The sequence below is a fragment of the Microcaecilia unicolor genome, unplaced genomic scaffold (assembly GCF_901765095.1).
Source record: "Microcaecilia unicolor unplaced genomic scaffold, aMicUni1.1, whole genome shotgun sequence".
NCBI lineage: Eukaryota > Metazoa > Chordata > Amphibia > Gymnophiona > Siphonopidae > Microcaecilia > Microcaecilia unicolor.
The window spans coordinates 97,659-110,674 of NW_021963017.1; the positions used below are offsets into that span (position 1 = coordinate 97,659).

At 41.7% G+C, this 13,016-nt stretch overlaps 1 protein-coding gene across 2 annotated transcripts in view; it reads right to left on the reverse strand.

The window, feature by feature from the left end:
• LOC115458757 (centromere protein J-like) overlaps positions 1–13,016 on the reverse strand; it is a 170,513-nt gene that overhangs the window by 88,966 nt on the left and 68,531 nt on the right. For both annotated transcript variants that reach the window (XM_030188570.1, XM_030188569.1), the window contains exon 8: positions 5,870–6,035. In XM_030188570.1, the coding sequence (XP_030044430.1) occupies positions 5,870–6,035 (166 nt within the window). The remainder of the gene's footprint in view (positions 1–5,869; positions 6,036–13,016) is intronic.

A 13,016-nucleotide genomic window follows, 5' to 3' on the forward strand; every position in this document is an offset into this window, starting at 1 on the left:
CAAGAGTGTCTGAAATGTCCATATCGTAATTTTCTGATGACGATGACTCTGCCTTGCTTTCGACCATTGAAACATATTTGGCTTTACACTTGGAACACATTTTTTGGCCCGGCTTCACATTTGTTTTCAATTTTTTCAAATCATCGGACATGGCTAGATCGACTTTCAACAGTCCATGTTTAACTATGTGATTTTGTTTGTCGAATGAGTTGCAGCACGACTTTTGCTTCATTTCATACTTTTCCAAATACATCGCTTTGTGATGCAGGCAGATTTGGTCGTCATCTGTGAACTCAACCTCCGATCGCCGAGTAATGAGCATTTTTTCATTGGCGGACAAGCTGTGCACATAATGCAGACCAATTTCTTTAGAATAAAATGAACCATGGTGGCAAGTTGCCGACAATTTTTTTTCCAACAACGCAAATGGGCAAAGTGGGATTGTCAGTTGACTCTTTGACATTCATTTTTCGCATATTAAGCAAAATCGCAGTAATTAATAATATGAAGCAAGTGTATTAAATTAATGCGAATCTGAAAAAGAGAAGTTATAAAGATTCTTATGTTATGACAGAAACATACAACTACACCTGCACAGTACAGAATCCTATAGCCGAAACATGCTAATGTGTGGCATCAATAAGGTACTGCACGTACTTGGCACTACTAACTCTCTCTTTAAGAGCCCTTCAACTGTAACTACTCCCCTAACAAGGCTCATATATGATTTTAACCTCCACCTTAACCATATATCATATAGAGATCATTCATATGTTTTTTATCGCCTCAGCAGTGCACATGACCAACTTCACTCTTTTATTGGACATTCAACAGCACCCAAATCCTCACTGGCGATAATATTTTATTAAACTGTTTCTTCATTTACTTATTTAACTGTTCATTTTACTTTTTAATTTTTAATCTCTAAGTTACTTATAAGCAATACTTAACTTGCACTAAACGGTCAGACCAGGGGTTCAACAATGCCCGACATGCATGTTTCGCCCTAAAAGGCTGTGTCAAGGGCTCCCCCTTAGCCGTTCTTAGTACCAGCCTCGCAATGTTTTCTTTCTGGATTTCTTAGCAGGAGGAAATCCAGAAAGAAAACATTGCGAGGCTGGTACTAACAGCGCCCAGTGTTGAGACAGGTGGAGATTCACTCAATGTCAGTGCACTCCCAGTGATTACTCGTGTTGGAGCAGCCATGGAGGTCGATGCTGCTGCTGCCGAAGGTGTTGGTCCGGCCTTCGAAGAGATAAAAAGACACTTCTGTTGAGCCAGTCACACTCTCTGCGTTCTAGCCTGCATATTAAGACAAAGATAAAAAAGAGAGGCACCCAATGCACAGGATGTGCGAGTCTATGAATGAAATAACGCGGCAACATTTGGCACACAACTTGAAGCCACTGGGGGTCTTCTTGGACATCAAAAAAAACAATCGCAGCTAAATTAAACTCCTCAATCTTGAACAAAAAAGGGACAGGATTCAAACTGAGGTTGGGGATGCGACCTGAGCAGCTACCCACGAAAAATAAGAGGAAACTTTAAAAAATGCCAAAAAATTAAGGGAACTATGAGGAAAAAGAAATATGAAAAAAATAAATAAATAAAAATTATCCGCACAGGAAGGAACTCCTGAAAGTGAAAAAAGGAAGGAACACTAAGCAGAGAGGACCGTGCGAATGTGTCCTCTCAGTTCCGGGGGGGGGGGGGGGAGAAACTGAAGGACCCGTGCTCAACTGTCGGGCAGGAAGGCACCAACGCATGCATGATGGGACACTGCTAGAACTTTCTCTAGTACTAGCGAATCAGCATCCACACCAGGGCTCTGTAAGATGACGTCACACACAAGTATGAATAAGCAGCATGCTTATCCTCAGAGAAAAATCTTAACATACAAGTAGCAAACCCGCCAAAACAGTAGTAGCACCAGTTCTTATCATTCAAACAGCAAGAACTCTTGGTACTAGAGAAAAGGTGTAAGCAAAATCCAAATCAATAAAATAAATACCTGCAATTAACTCTGCAAATATTATGCTGGGCCCTGGATCATCAATACACCAAACTACTAATAAAACAGAACAAGTGAGAGAGCTACAGGTTTCTAAAGAGAAACTACATGCAAACAGAATGCTGCAACTCAGTCACTCACAAAACAAACATAAGCACATAACCACATAAGCACCGCCATACTGAGAAAAGACCAAGGGTCCATCAAGCCCAGCATCCTGTCTCTCACAGTGGCCAATCCAGGCTTCAAGAACCTAGCAACCCCCCCCCCCCCCCCCAAAAAAAAAAAAAAAAAATTAATAATGTTCAATGGACTTTTCCTTCAGGAATCTGACCAAACCCCCCTTAAACTCCGTAAGGCCAACTGCTGCCACCACATTCTCCGGCAACAAGTTCCAGAGTTCAACTACACGCTGATTAAAGAAAAACTTTCTCCTATTTGTTTTAAATTTACCATATTCTAGCTTCATCTTGTGTCCCCTGGTTCTATTATTGTTTGAAAGTGTAAACAAACGCTTCACATCTGTCCGCTCTACTCTGCTCATTATTTTGTAGACTTCTATCATATCACCCCTCAGCTGCCTTTTCACCAAGCTGAAGAGCCCTAACCTTCTCAGCCTTTCCTCAAAGGGAAGTCGTCCATTCCTTTTATCATTTTCGTCGCCCTTCTCTGTACCTTCTCCAATTCCTTTATATCTTTGTTGAGATGCGGCGACCAGACTTGGACACAATATTCGAGGTGCGGTCGCACCATGGAGAGATACAACAGCATTATAACATCCTCGTGTTTGTTTTCCATCCCTTTCCTAATTATACACAACATTCTGTGCGCTTTCTTGGCTGCCACAGCACACTGAGCAAAAGTTTTCAACGTCTTGTCAACGATTACTCCCAGATCCCTTTCTAGGTCTGTGACTCCTAACGCGGAACCTTGCATGACATAGCTGTAATTCAGGTTCCTCTTACCCACATGCATCACTTTGCACTTAACGTTTAATTTCATCTGCCACTTGCATGCCCAATCCCTCAGTCTCGTGGAGTCCGCCTGAAATCTTTCACACTTCTCCTGCGACTTGACGACCCTGAATAACTTTGTGTCATCTGCAAATTTAATTACCTCACTAGTTACTCCCATCTCTAGGTCATTTATAAATATGTTAAAAAGCAGCGGTCCCAGCACAGACCCCTGACGGACCCCACTAACTACCCTTCTCCATTGAGAATACTGACCATTCAATCCTACTCTCTGCTTCCTATCTTTCAACCAGCTCTTAATCCATAGTAATACCCTACCTCCGATCCCATGATTCTCCAGTTTCCTCTGGAGTCTTTCATGAGGCACTTTGTCAAACACCTTCTGAAAAACCAGGTACACAATATCCACCGGCTCCCCACTGTCCACATGTTTGTTCACCCCCTCAAAAAAATGCAGTAGATTGGTGAGGGAAGACATCCCTTCACTAAACCCGTGCTGACTTTGTCTCATCAGCCCATGTTTTTGTATGTGCTCTGTAATTTTATTCTTAAAAATAGCCTCTACCATTTTGCCTGGTACCAACATCAGACTCACCGGTCTATAATTTCCCAGATCTCCTCTGGAACCCTTTTTAAAAATCGGCGTAACATTGGCTACCCTCCAGTCTTCCAGCTAACAGTAGCTCTACAAGTTCATTCTTCAGTTCTATTAACACTCTGGGATGAATACCATGCAGTCCTGGTGATTTACTACTCTTCAGTTTGCAGAACTGACCCATTACATCCTCCAAGTTTACAGTGAATTTGTTTAGTTTCTCCGACTCACCTGCTTCAAATACCCTTTCCGGCACCGGTATCCCTCCCAAATCCTCCTCGGTGAAGACCGAAGCAAAGAATTCATTTAATTTCTCCGCTATGGCTTTGTCTTCCCTGATCGCCCCTTTAACACCACTTTCGTCCAGCGGCCCAACCGATTCTTTAGCCAGCTTCCTGCTTTAATGTATCTAAAAAAATTTTTTACTATGTATTTTCGCTTCTAACGCTAACTTTTTTTCAAAGTCCTTTTTCACCCTCCTTATCTCCGCTTTGCATTTTGCTTGGCATTCCTTATGTTTTATCTTATTATTTTCAGTTGGTTCTCGTCTCCATTTTCTGAAGGATTGTTTATTGGCTTTAATGGCTTCCTTTACCTTACTGTTTAGCCACGCCGGCTGATGTGTGGTCTTTTTTTCCTCTTTTTCTAATACGCGGAATATATTTGTCCTGTACCTCTAGGATGGTGTTTCTGAACAGCATCCACGCCTGATGCAAGTTTTTTACCCTGCGAGCTGCTCATTTTAGTCTTTTTGTCACCAAACCTTCAAACAAACCTTCACCAAATACAAAACAAGGTTATCACAAATTAGAAATAGAAATATGAAGACGAAATTGAACTGGGAACCCCAAATGAAACTTGGCTATACTGCAACACTGAAGAAAAAAAAAGGCAGAAATGCACTTCCTTTTGAACTGAACACAATAGAAAAACATCCATGAAACGTTTCCTAAAGCTAGCATACTTCAGTTAATAAATTCAAAATAAAAAATTTGCTAACCTTTATCTGGGCATTTTATTTTTCAATTTTGTTGGTCCCAGTTTTTCTTTTCTGCTTTCCTGTCTGTCTTCTGCTAACTCTGTCCAGTGGCTGCTGTCCATTTGTCATTTCTCATTTTCTTCCATTTCCTCATTTCATCTGTCTCTAACATCTTGATCTTTCCCTTTTAGCTCTTTCCTCCCTTTATTTCATGCCTGCTGAAATTTCACCCTCCTCTTCCCTCTCCAGTCCTCTATCTTCTTTTCACTTTCCTATCAACTTTTCATCTCCTCCTCTCACTCTACCTCTCTCATTTCTCTTGTCTCAGCCTCCAATTCCCCTTTCACTTCCATCCAACCCCCCTTAACACATTTCTACACTCTGTACTCACCATCCTCCTCTCACTTATCTCCTTGACAAGGTCCCATAGCTTTTCCCCTTCCCCCCAACAGTTCAGTATCTCCCCCTCTTCCTTCCCCAAATATCATCCCACCCCTCAAATCCAGGAGGAGAGGCGACCATACAAGCCCCAGCAACCTGCCTTCATTTATTCTCAGCAGAGTTCCTTCTTAAGGTTACAGCATAAGGTCACCAGAAGTGAAATCAGATTAAACACGGCTTGCTACTGTAACTCAGGAAGGATGCAGCTGAGGTGACACACGCTCCCAGTAGAGAATCACTGCCTTAAAGAGGCCAATTTGTAAAGACATACATGTATAAATTGGTTGTCTGAAAATTGCTCTTCCTCAAAATCTTAATGTTCATATTTTTAACAGCTTTCAGTTGAAGCACCCCTTGGGCTGTTTAAGTTGGGTGGAAAAGTTAACATATTTCAAATCTATGCATATTAAATTACATTAAAATTGTACCTGCCCAAAAACCATTATTTACTTTGTACACTTAACAAATGTCAAAAGGAAAAGTATATATAGATCTTTATTTTGAGGTCTGGTGTATTGTCTGCTGATAAAATGATCTCATGCAATCCATGATGTGTATATTGATGCACTCTATACATACAGGAAAGGATGGGGGATGGGATGAGATAGGAAGAGGGGAGAATGTTCTGTAATGAAAATAGGTCAAACAGATCATTGTCAGTTGTGAAAAAAAAGTGTTTGACTATTTGCAGTTTTTTTGTATGTTGAAAAGACTGTTGATGCTTAATAAAAAAATATTTAAACTAAAATCCAAAACTTATGATATGAATCCAAGATTCACGGTACTGTAATAAAAATATATACTCCTTGAATAGGAAGTTCACAATCCCCACAAAGATACTACTAACTCAAATATCCTTTTAAAATTACCTGAATTTCATCTCGCTCTTTTTTATCTGGAATTGCTCTTGCTGCCGTCGCATACTTCTCAAAAACTTTTCGCTCCTTTTGAAGTTTTTTCATTTCTTCTTTTTTAAAATCTTCAATTCTAGCCAATTCTTTTGCCTTTTGCTGTTCAAAGTCTGCAACCTCTTTTCTAAAATTAGAATACAAAGTCTCATACTGAATACTTGAGAAATAAAAAGTTTCTGAATGAGTTATATAGGGAGATGATAGAACCACATCATAAGTCAGGCAATATAGATTGAGACTAATATGTTCAGATGATCATATCCCATCCTTAAACAAAGACAATAACTGAATGAACAAAATGTAGTTTTTCATACGTCCCTGGGGGTAAATCTCAAGGTTGCTGTTAAATAATATGTTATCATGCTGGATTCAGAACATTGCAGTTACCATTCTAGATATCAAGGCTGAAACACAATCATTTGGGGGGTAGGTTTAGCTTTAATGAACTACTGTTTTGACACACTTTGCCACTTGTATTCTTTCCAATCCAATGGATGTGGAAAGAAATTACACATCAGGAATTAATAATGTCTATCTGGGGGCAAAATAACATTACAAAAATTTAACAGAACAGAATTCGGCATGGGTAGAACCCAGTGAAGAGACTCCTAGCTTGAAAATAGGCTACATCAGACTGGGAATTTCAGATAAAGTCCCCCCAAAACTAGCCCAATGTATTTCTATGGGAGCAGCTAGTTCCATGTTCTGCAGCATAGAAACATTGGTAATACTAAAACATAGCAGCTAGGGAACAGCTCCTGCCAAACTCTCTCTCTCCTTTTCCACTCACAGACACAAAGCTAACACACACACACACACACACACACACAAAAGGGACTGGAAATAACTGAGGCATACTTTGCATGCTTTTCACCATCATGCACCCCTCCCTCAGTGCTGCCACCCACCTATTCCTGATATTTGAAGCCTCTTTTATAAAGGCAAGTAGATGCCTCTATGTTTGTATAAAATTGCCCCAAAAGAGCTGCATAAAATCACAGCAAAACAAAGACGCTGACATTTACACCAATTTGGAAACAAGGGCACCTCCCAAAAGTTAACAAGTATCAAGAGCAGCTACCATATGCAAATGTCCTATACAACTTTATAAAACAAGACCCCAGAACCAGTTCAAATTTACACCTGCTTGCATGTGTGGAGGAGTGTCTGTAGAGGAGTATAAGAGCATAGGTGTGTATGGGTTGTGCATGCCATAGTAACATCAAGACTGGATTACTGCAATGCATTATACAACTGTCTGACTACAAACAGCCTGCACCAGCTCCAGCTGATTCAGAATGCAGCAGCAAGACTCATGACGTGACCCCATCACACCATTTTTACAAACTCTTCATTGGTGACCAGTACAATACAAGGCTAAATTTAAAATTCTATGTCTGATCTTCAAGGCCCTGAAAGGAAATGGCCCTGAGCATCTAAAGAATAGGAGGATCCTCCACACAACGCCAAGGACACTAAGGTCCTCCCAAGGACTTTCACTAACCACACCCTCCTCCAAAAGACATTACACAATGAGATAACTGTAAGCGAGCCTTCTCCGGAGTAGCCCCCAAACTCTGGAATGAATTGCCTGAAAGGCTTCGCTTAACACAAGACTATCTCTACTTCAGGAAGCAGGTGAAAGCTTGGCTCTTCAACCAGGCCTTTAATGGAAGAAGTAACTAACTTGTTAGTCTCACTCACACACACAAGGAGTGACTAGGGCTGAGATAATATTTAACCATCTCTCAGATCTCATGTGCAACTTTCTTCAAATCAGTCACCTTACTTTCTTACCCATCTATATGTTACAACTTTGCCTTACCCTTCATTACCAATTATAATGTTCTATTATATATTGTGTTGACATTGCCATACCATACTTTGTATTCTTAGTTGAATATTTTTACTGCTGTAATCACCAACTGCTCGTTTGATTTATTCTTACTGTACACCGCCTTGAGTGAATTCCTCCAAAAGGACGGTAAATAAATCTTAATAATAATAAATAGGTGTAGGTGTAGGGCTATGCGGGTATGGATGTAGGTATGCATGTGTACATACACACATTGCAACACTGCCCAAATGATGCCCCAGGGCTGCCTATGCATATTCTTGCCTACACACAAATGAGGAAAACAAAACAGCAGATCAATATGACATCCAAAGCTTTTATTAATGATACCAGAATAATGCCGACACAGGCCTTGTTTCGCCCAAAAGGGCTGCGTCAGGGGCTAAAATAGAAAACTTCCAATAGGAATAACTGTAATGTTCATAAAAGAAAAACCAGCACATCCGGAAAAAACGATCATATGTCTTTCTATGCTTGCTTAGAATGAAAATCTTGCAGATTTGCCAACACAAAAACAGTTCTTCCTCTAGCTGCCTTTGCTTACTGATGAGCCAGATGGGAGGGGGTCACTTCTGTGCAGGAAAGGGTACTTAAACTTAATCACTTTCAGGAATGAGGACAACCAGGAAATGCTAGCAGGCACACACTGGGTTTAACTTCTATACATCTTCTATTTTTCACAACTTAGCTCTTCTGATAAATCGGAACAGTCCAACACTGCTTTCCTTCAGTTACAGTTTCACCCAAATGCAGATCAATTAACATCCAGACAACGCAAGCAGAGTCACTGATTTCTCTTTCCTGTTCTGGTCTGGTTAATTTGCACACATTTGTCCTTTCACACTTAGCTCTCCTGCTGGTATTTTTACGTGCAGTTCAGATGACTCCTTTTAAAGGCACGATCTTTATCCTGATCCAAACTTTCTTCATTAGCTATTTAATTTACTAGATTGGGTTTTTACTGTCTACGCTATCCTCGCTTGGTTTTCAAGGCTCTGTTCTTTCTTGGTTTTCTTCTTATCTCTCCAAAAGTACTTTTAGCGTATACTCTGGTGGATCCTCCTCCTCTTCTATCCCGCTGTCAGTTGGTGAACCTCAGGGATCTGTCCTGGGACCTCTACTCTTCTCCATCTATACTTCTTCGCTTGGTACTCTGATCTCATCCCATGGTTTTCAGAATCATCTTTACGCCGACGACTCCCAGATCTACCTCTGTACACCAGATATCTCAGCAGGCATCCAGGCCAAAGTTTCAGCATGCCTGTCTGACATTGCTACCTGGATGTTTCACCGCCATCTGAAGCTAAACATGACCAAGACTGACCTTCTTATCTTTCCACCTAAACCGACCTCTCCTCTCCCCCCTTTCTCTATTTCTGTGGATAATACACTCATCCTTCCCGTCTCATCAGCATGTAACCTTGGGGTCATCTTCAAATCCTCCCTCTCCTTTGCTTCACATATTCAACAGACTGCAAAAACCTGTCGTTTCTTCCTCTATAACACCACCAAAATTCGCCCTTTCCTCTCTGAGTATGCAACCAGAACCCTCATCCATACTCCTATCACCTCCCGCTTAGACTACTGCAACTTGCTTCTCACAGGTCTCCCACTGAGCCATCTCTCTCCTCTTCAATCTGTTCAAAATTCTGCTGCACGACTAATATTCCGCCAGTGTCGTTATACTCATATTAGCCCTCTCCTCAAGTCACTTCATTGGCTCCCTATCCGTTTCCGCATTCAGTTCAAACTCCTCTTACTGACTTACAAATGCATTCACTCTGCAGCTCCTCAGTACCTCTCCACTCTCATCTCTCCCTACACTCCTCCCCGGGAACTCCGCTCACTGGGCAAATCTCTCTTATCTGCACCCTTCTCCTCCACCGCTAACTCCAGACTCCGTTCCTTCTATCTTGCTGCACCGTATGCCTGGAATAAACTTCCTGAGCCGGTACGCCAAGCCTCATCTCTGGCCAACTTCAAATCTAAGCTAAAAACCCACCTCTTCGATGCTGCTTTTAACTCCTAAACCTAACCCTTCAACTGTCCCCTATCCCTTATCCCTTACTTGTCCTGTCTGTCCTAACCCTTATCCCTTACTTGTCCTGTCTGTCATAATTAGATTGTAAGCTCTATCGAGCAGGGACTGTCTCTCCATGTTCAAGAGTGAAGCGCTGCGTACGTCCGGTAGCACTACAGATATGATAAGTAGTAGTAGTAGTGATCATCTGGAGACACTCTGCTAATTACTATTGCCCCATCTGCCTCCTCCATTTCCTATCCAAGATACTTGAAAGTGCTGTTCACCGCCATTGCCTTGACTTTCTTTCATCTCAAGCTATTCTTGATCCACTTCAATCTGGCCTTCGCCCCCTTCATTCAACTGAAACAGCGCTTGCTAAAGTCTCCAATGATCTGTTCCTGGCCAGATCCAAAGGTCTCTATTCTATCCTCATCCTTCTCGATCTATCTGCTGCTTTTGACACTGTTGATCACAGCCTACTCCTTCATACGCTGTCCTCACTTGGATTTCAGGGCTCTGTTCTTTCCTGGTTTTCTTCTTCTCTCTCCCAGCCTACCTTTAGTATATAATCTAGTGGATCCTCCTCGACTTCTATCCCACTGTCAGTTGGTGTACCTCAGGGATCAGTCCTGGGTCCTCTCTTCTTTTCTCCATCTATACTTCTTCCCTTGGTACTCTGATCTCATCCCATGGTTTTCAGTATCATCTTTACGCTGATGACTCCCAGATCTACCACTCCACATCAGAAATATCAGCCGAAATCCAGGGCAAAGTATCAGCCTGTCTGTCTGACCCTGCTGCCTGGATGTCTCAGCGCCATCTGAAACTAAACATGACCAAGACTGAGCTTCTTATCTTTCCCCCTAAACCAACCTCTCCTCCTCCCCCATTCTCTAGTTCTGTGAATAACACTCTCATCCTTCCTGTCTCATCAGCTCGTAACCTTCAGGTCATCTTCGACTCCTCCCTCTCCTTCTCTGCACACATTCAGCAGACTGCAAAACCTGTCGTATTTTTCTCTATAATATCACCAACATTCGCCATTTCCTTTCTGAGCACACTACCAGAACCCTCATCCACACTCTCATCACCTCTCGCTTAGACTATTGCAACTTGCTTCTCACAGGTCTCCAACTTAGCCATCTCTCTCCTCTTCAATCTGTTCAAAATTCTGCTGCATGACTAATATTCCGCCAGGGTCGTTATGCTCATATTAGCCCTCTCCTCAAGTCACTTCACTGGCTTCCTATCCGTTTCCACATACAGTTCAAACTTCTCTTACTGGCCTATAAGTGCATTCACTCTGCAGCTCCTCAGTACCTCTCCACTCTCATCTCTCCCTACATTCCTCCCCGGGAACTCCGTTCACTGGGTAAATCTCTCTTATCTGCACCCTACTCCTCCACTGCTAACTCCAGACTCCGTTCCTTTTATCTTGCTGCACCATATGGCTGGAATAGATTTCCTGAGCCGATATGTCAAGCTCCATCTCTGGCCGTCTTCAAATCTAAGCTAAAAGCCCACCTTTTTGATGCTGCTTTTTTTTTTTTTTATTTAGTTTAACAATTTACAAGAATATGCATATTGTATCAGGAAAAACAGAGATAGTAAAATTTAAATAAAGAATTCTCTTCCATAAACCAAACAGTTATACATCTTAATTTCTACTCTTCCTTAGACCACTACATGTGGGGGGTTAGTCTTTTAACCAGGAGAACATAAGATATATATAATAAAGAAAAATGGCCTAACTCATATTCTACCCTCTTATCCCATGTTAACAGTATGTTCAAACTATGTTGGATTCACATTGGAAAGCTTTTTCTGTTCCAAAAAAAATTTTAACTGATCTGGTTAAAAAAAAACGTATTTAACATTCAGATATTTGGTTAAACATTTACATGGATACGCCAACAAAAAAGTGGCTCCTAATGCCCTGGTTTCTTCCCTCAGTGATAGAAATAATTTTCTCTTATCCTGTGTAGTCTTTGTAACATCCGGAAATATCCAAAGCCTAGAGCCACAGAAAATCTTCTTAGAATTCTTAAAGTATAGTTTAAATAATGAATTCTTATCTTGCTCGAAGACAAAAGAAATTAAAAGTGTTTGACGCTGAGATATTACTGACAGAGACTGTTCCAAGAATGCTGTTAAATCTTGTAAACTATTTCCAGCTTCAACTTGAGTTTTTTCCCTCAATTCCCCCTGACTTTTCTTTTGCAAGGAAATATAAAAAATTTTGTTCAATGGAGGTATAAGTGAAGGGGAATATTGCAAAATATCAATTAAGTATTTTCGAAATAGTTCCATTGGAGCAATACCATCTACCACTGGAAAATTCAAAATCCTTAGATTTAAACGTTTATTATAATTTTCAATTTGCTCTATTTTCCTCATCATCAACGTTTTATCTTTTATTATAGTCATATTAACTGCTTTCAGCGTTGTCATATCTGTTTCAATTGACTCAAACTTTGTTGTATACTCAATTTTTACTTTCTCCACTGTTTCTGTCAAGGTATTTACTTTACTCAATAGAAGTCTGGTCTCCTGGGCAGTATTCGTCACTATTTTTGTCAAAGCCTGAATAGCCTTCCAAATTGAATCCAACGTTACCACCGGTGGGGTTAATAGCTCCAAAGATATTTCCTCTGCTCGTTCTGGGGCGGTGCCGTCATTTTCGGGCCTGTCTCCGTCGCCTTCCGATGAGATCAGGTCCAACATCCCCCCTCTCTCACGAGCAGGACACGGCGGGGTGTTAAACTCCGGCGGTGAAAGAGATGTTTCAACAGCCTGGAATGGCGTCACTCCTTCGGCATCATTCACAGCGGCTTGCACCACGCCGGTTCCTCTAGGGCAGGTCGCGATGAAGCGATCCAGCGTCTGGAGAGGCGTAGAGGTGAGGAGCACCGACAGCGTATTCCTCACCACACCTTTTCTCTTAGTGTGAGGCATTAGGTTTCTCTCCGATTTGTAATTTCAAGGAAAGAGAACAACATCCAGCAGCACCAGAGCGTTCAGCCTCGAGTGTGAGTCACCATCTTGGACACGCCCCCCTTGATGCTGCCTTTAACTCCTAACCCTCTAGGGTGGCATTTTCTGAAATACTACCCGTTCCACACGCAGGGCCCAAGAGGCAGGCAGTGCTCCAGAGTCTCAATGCGTGGATGAGACGATGGTGCAGGGAGGAGGGTTCTAGATTTGTTAGGAGCTGGGCAACATTCTGG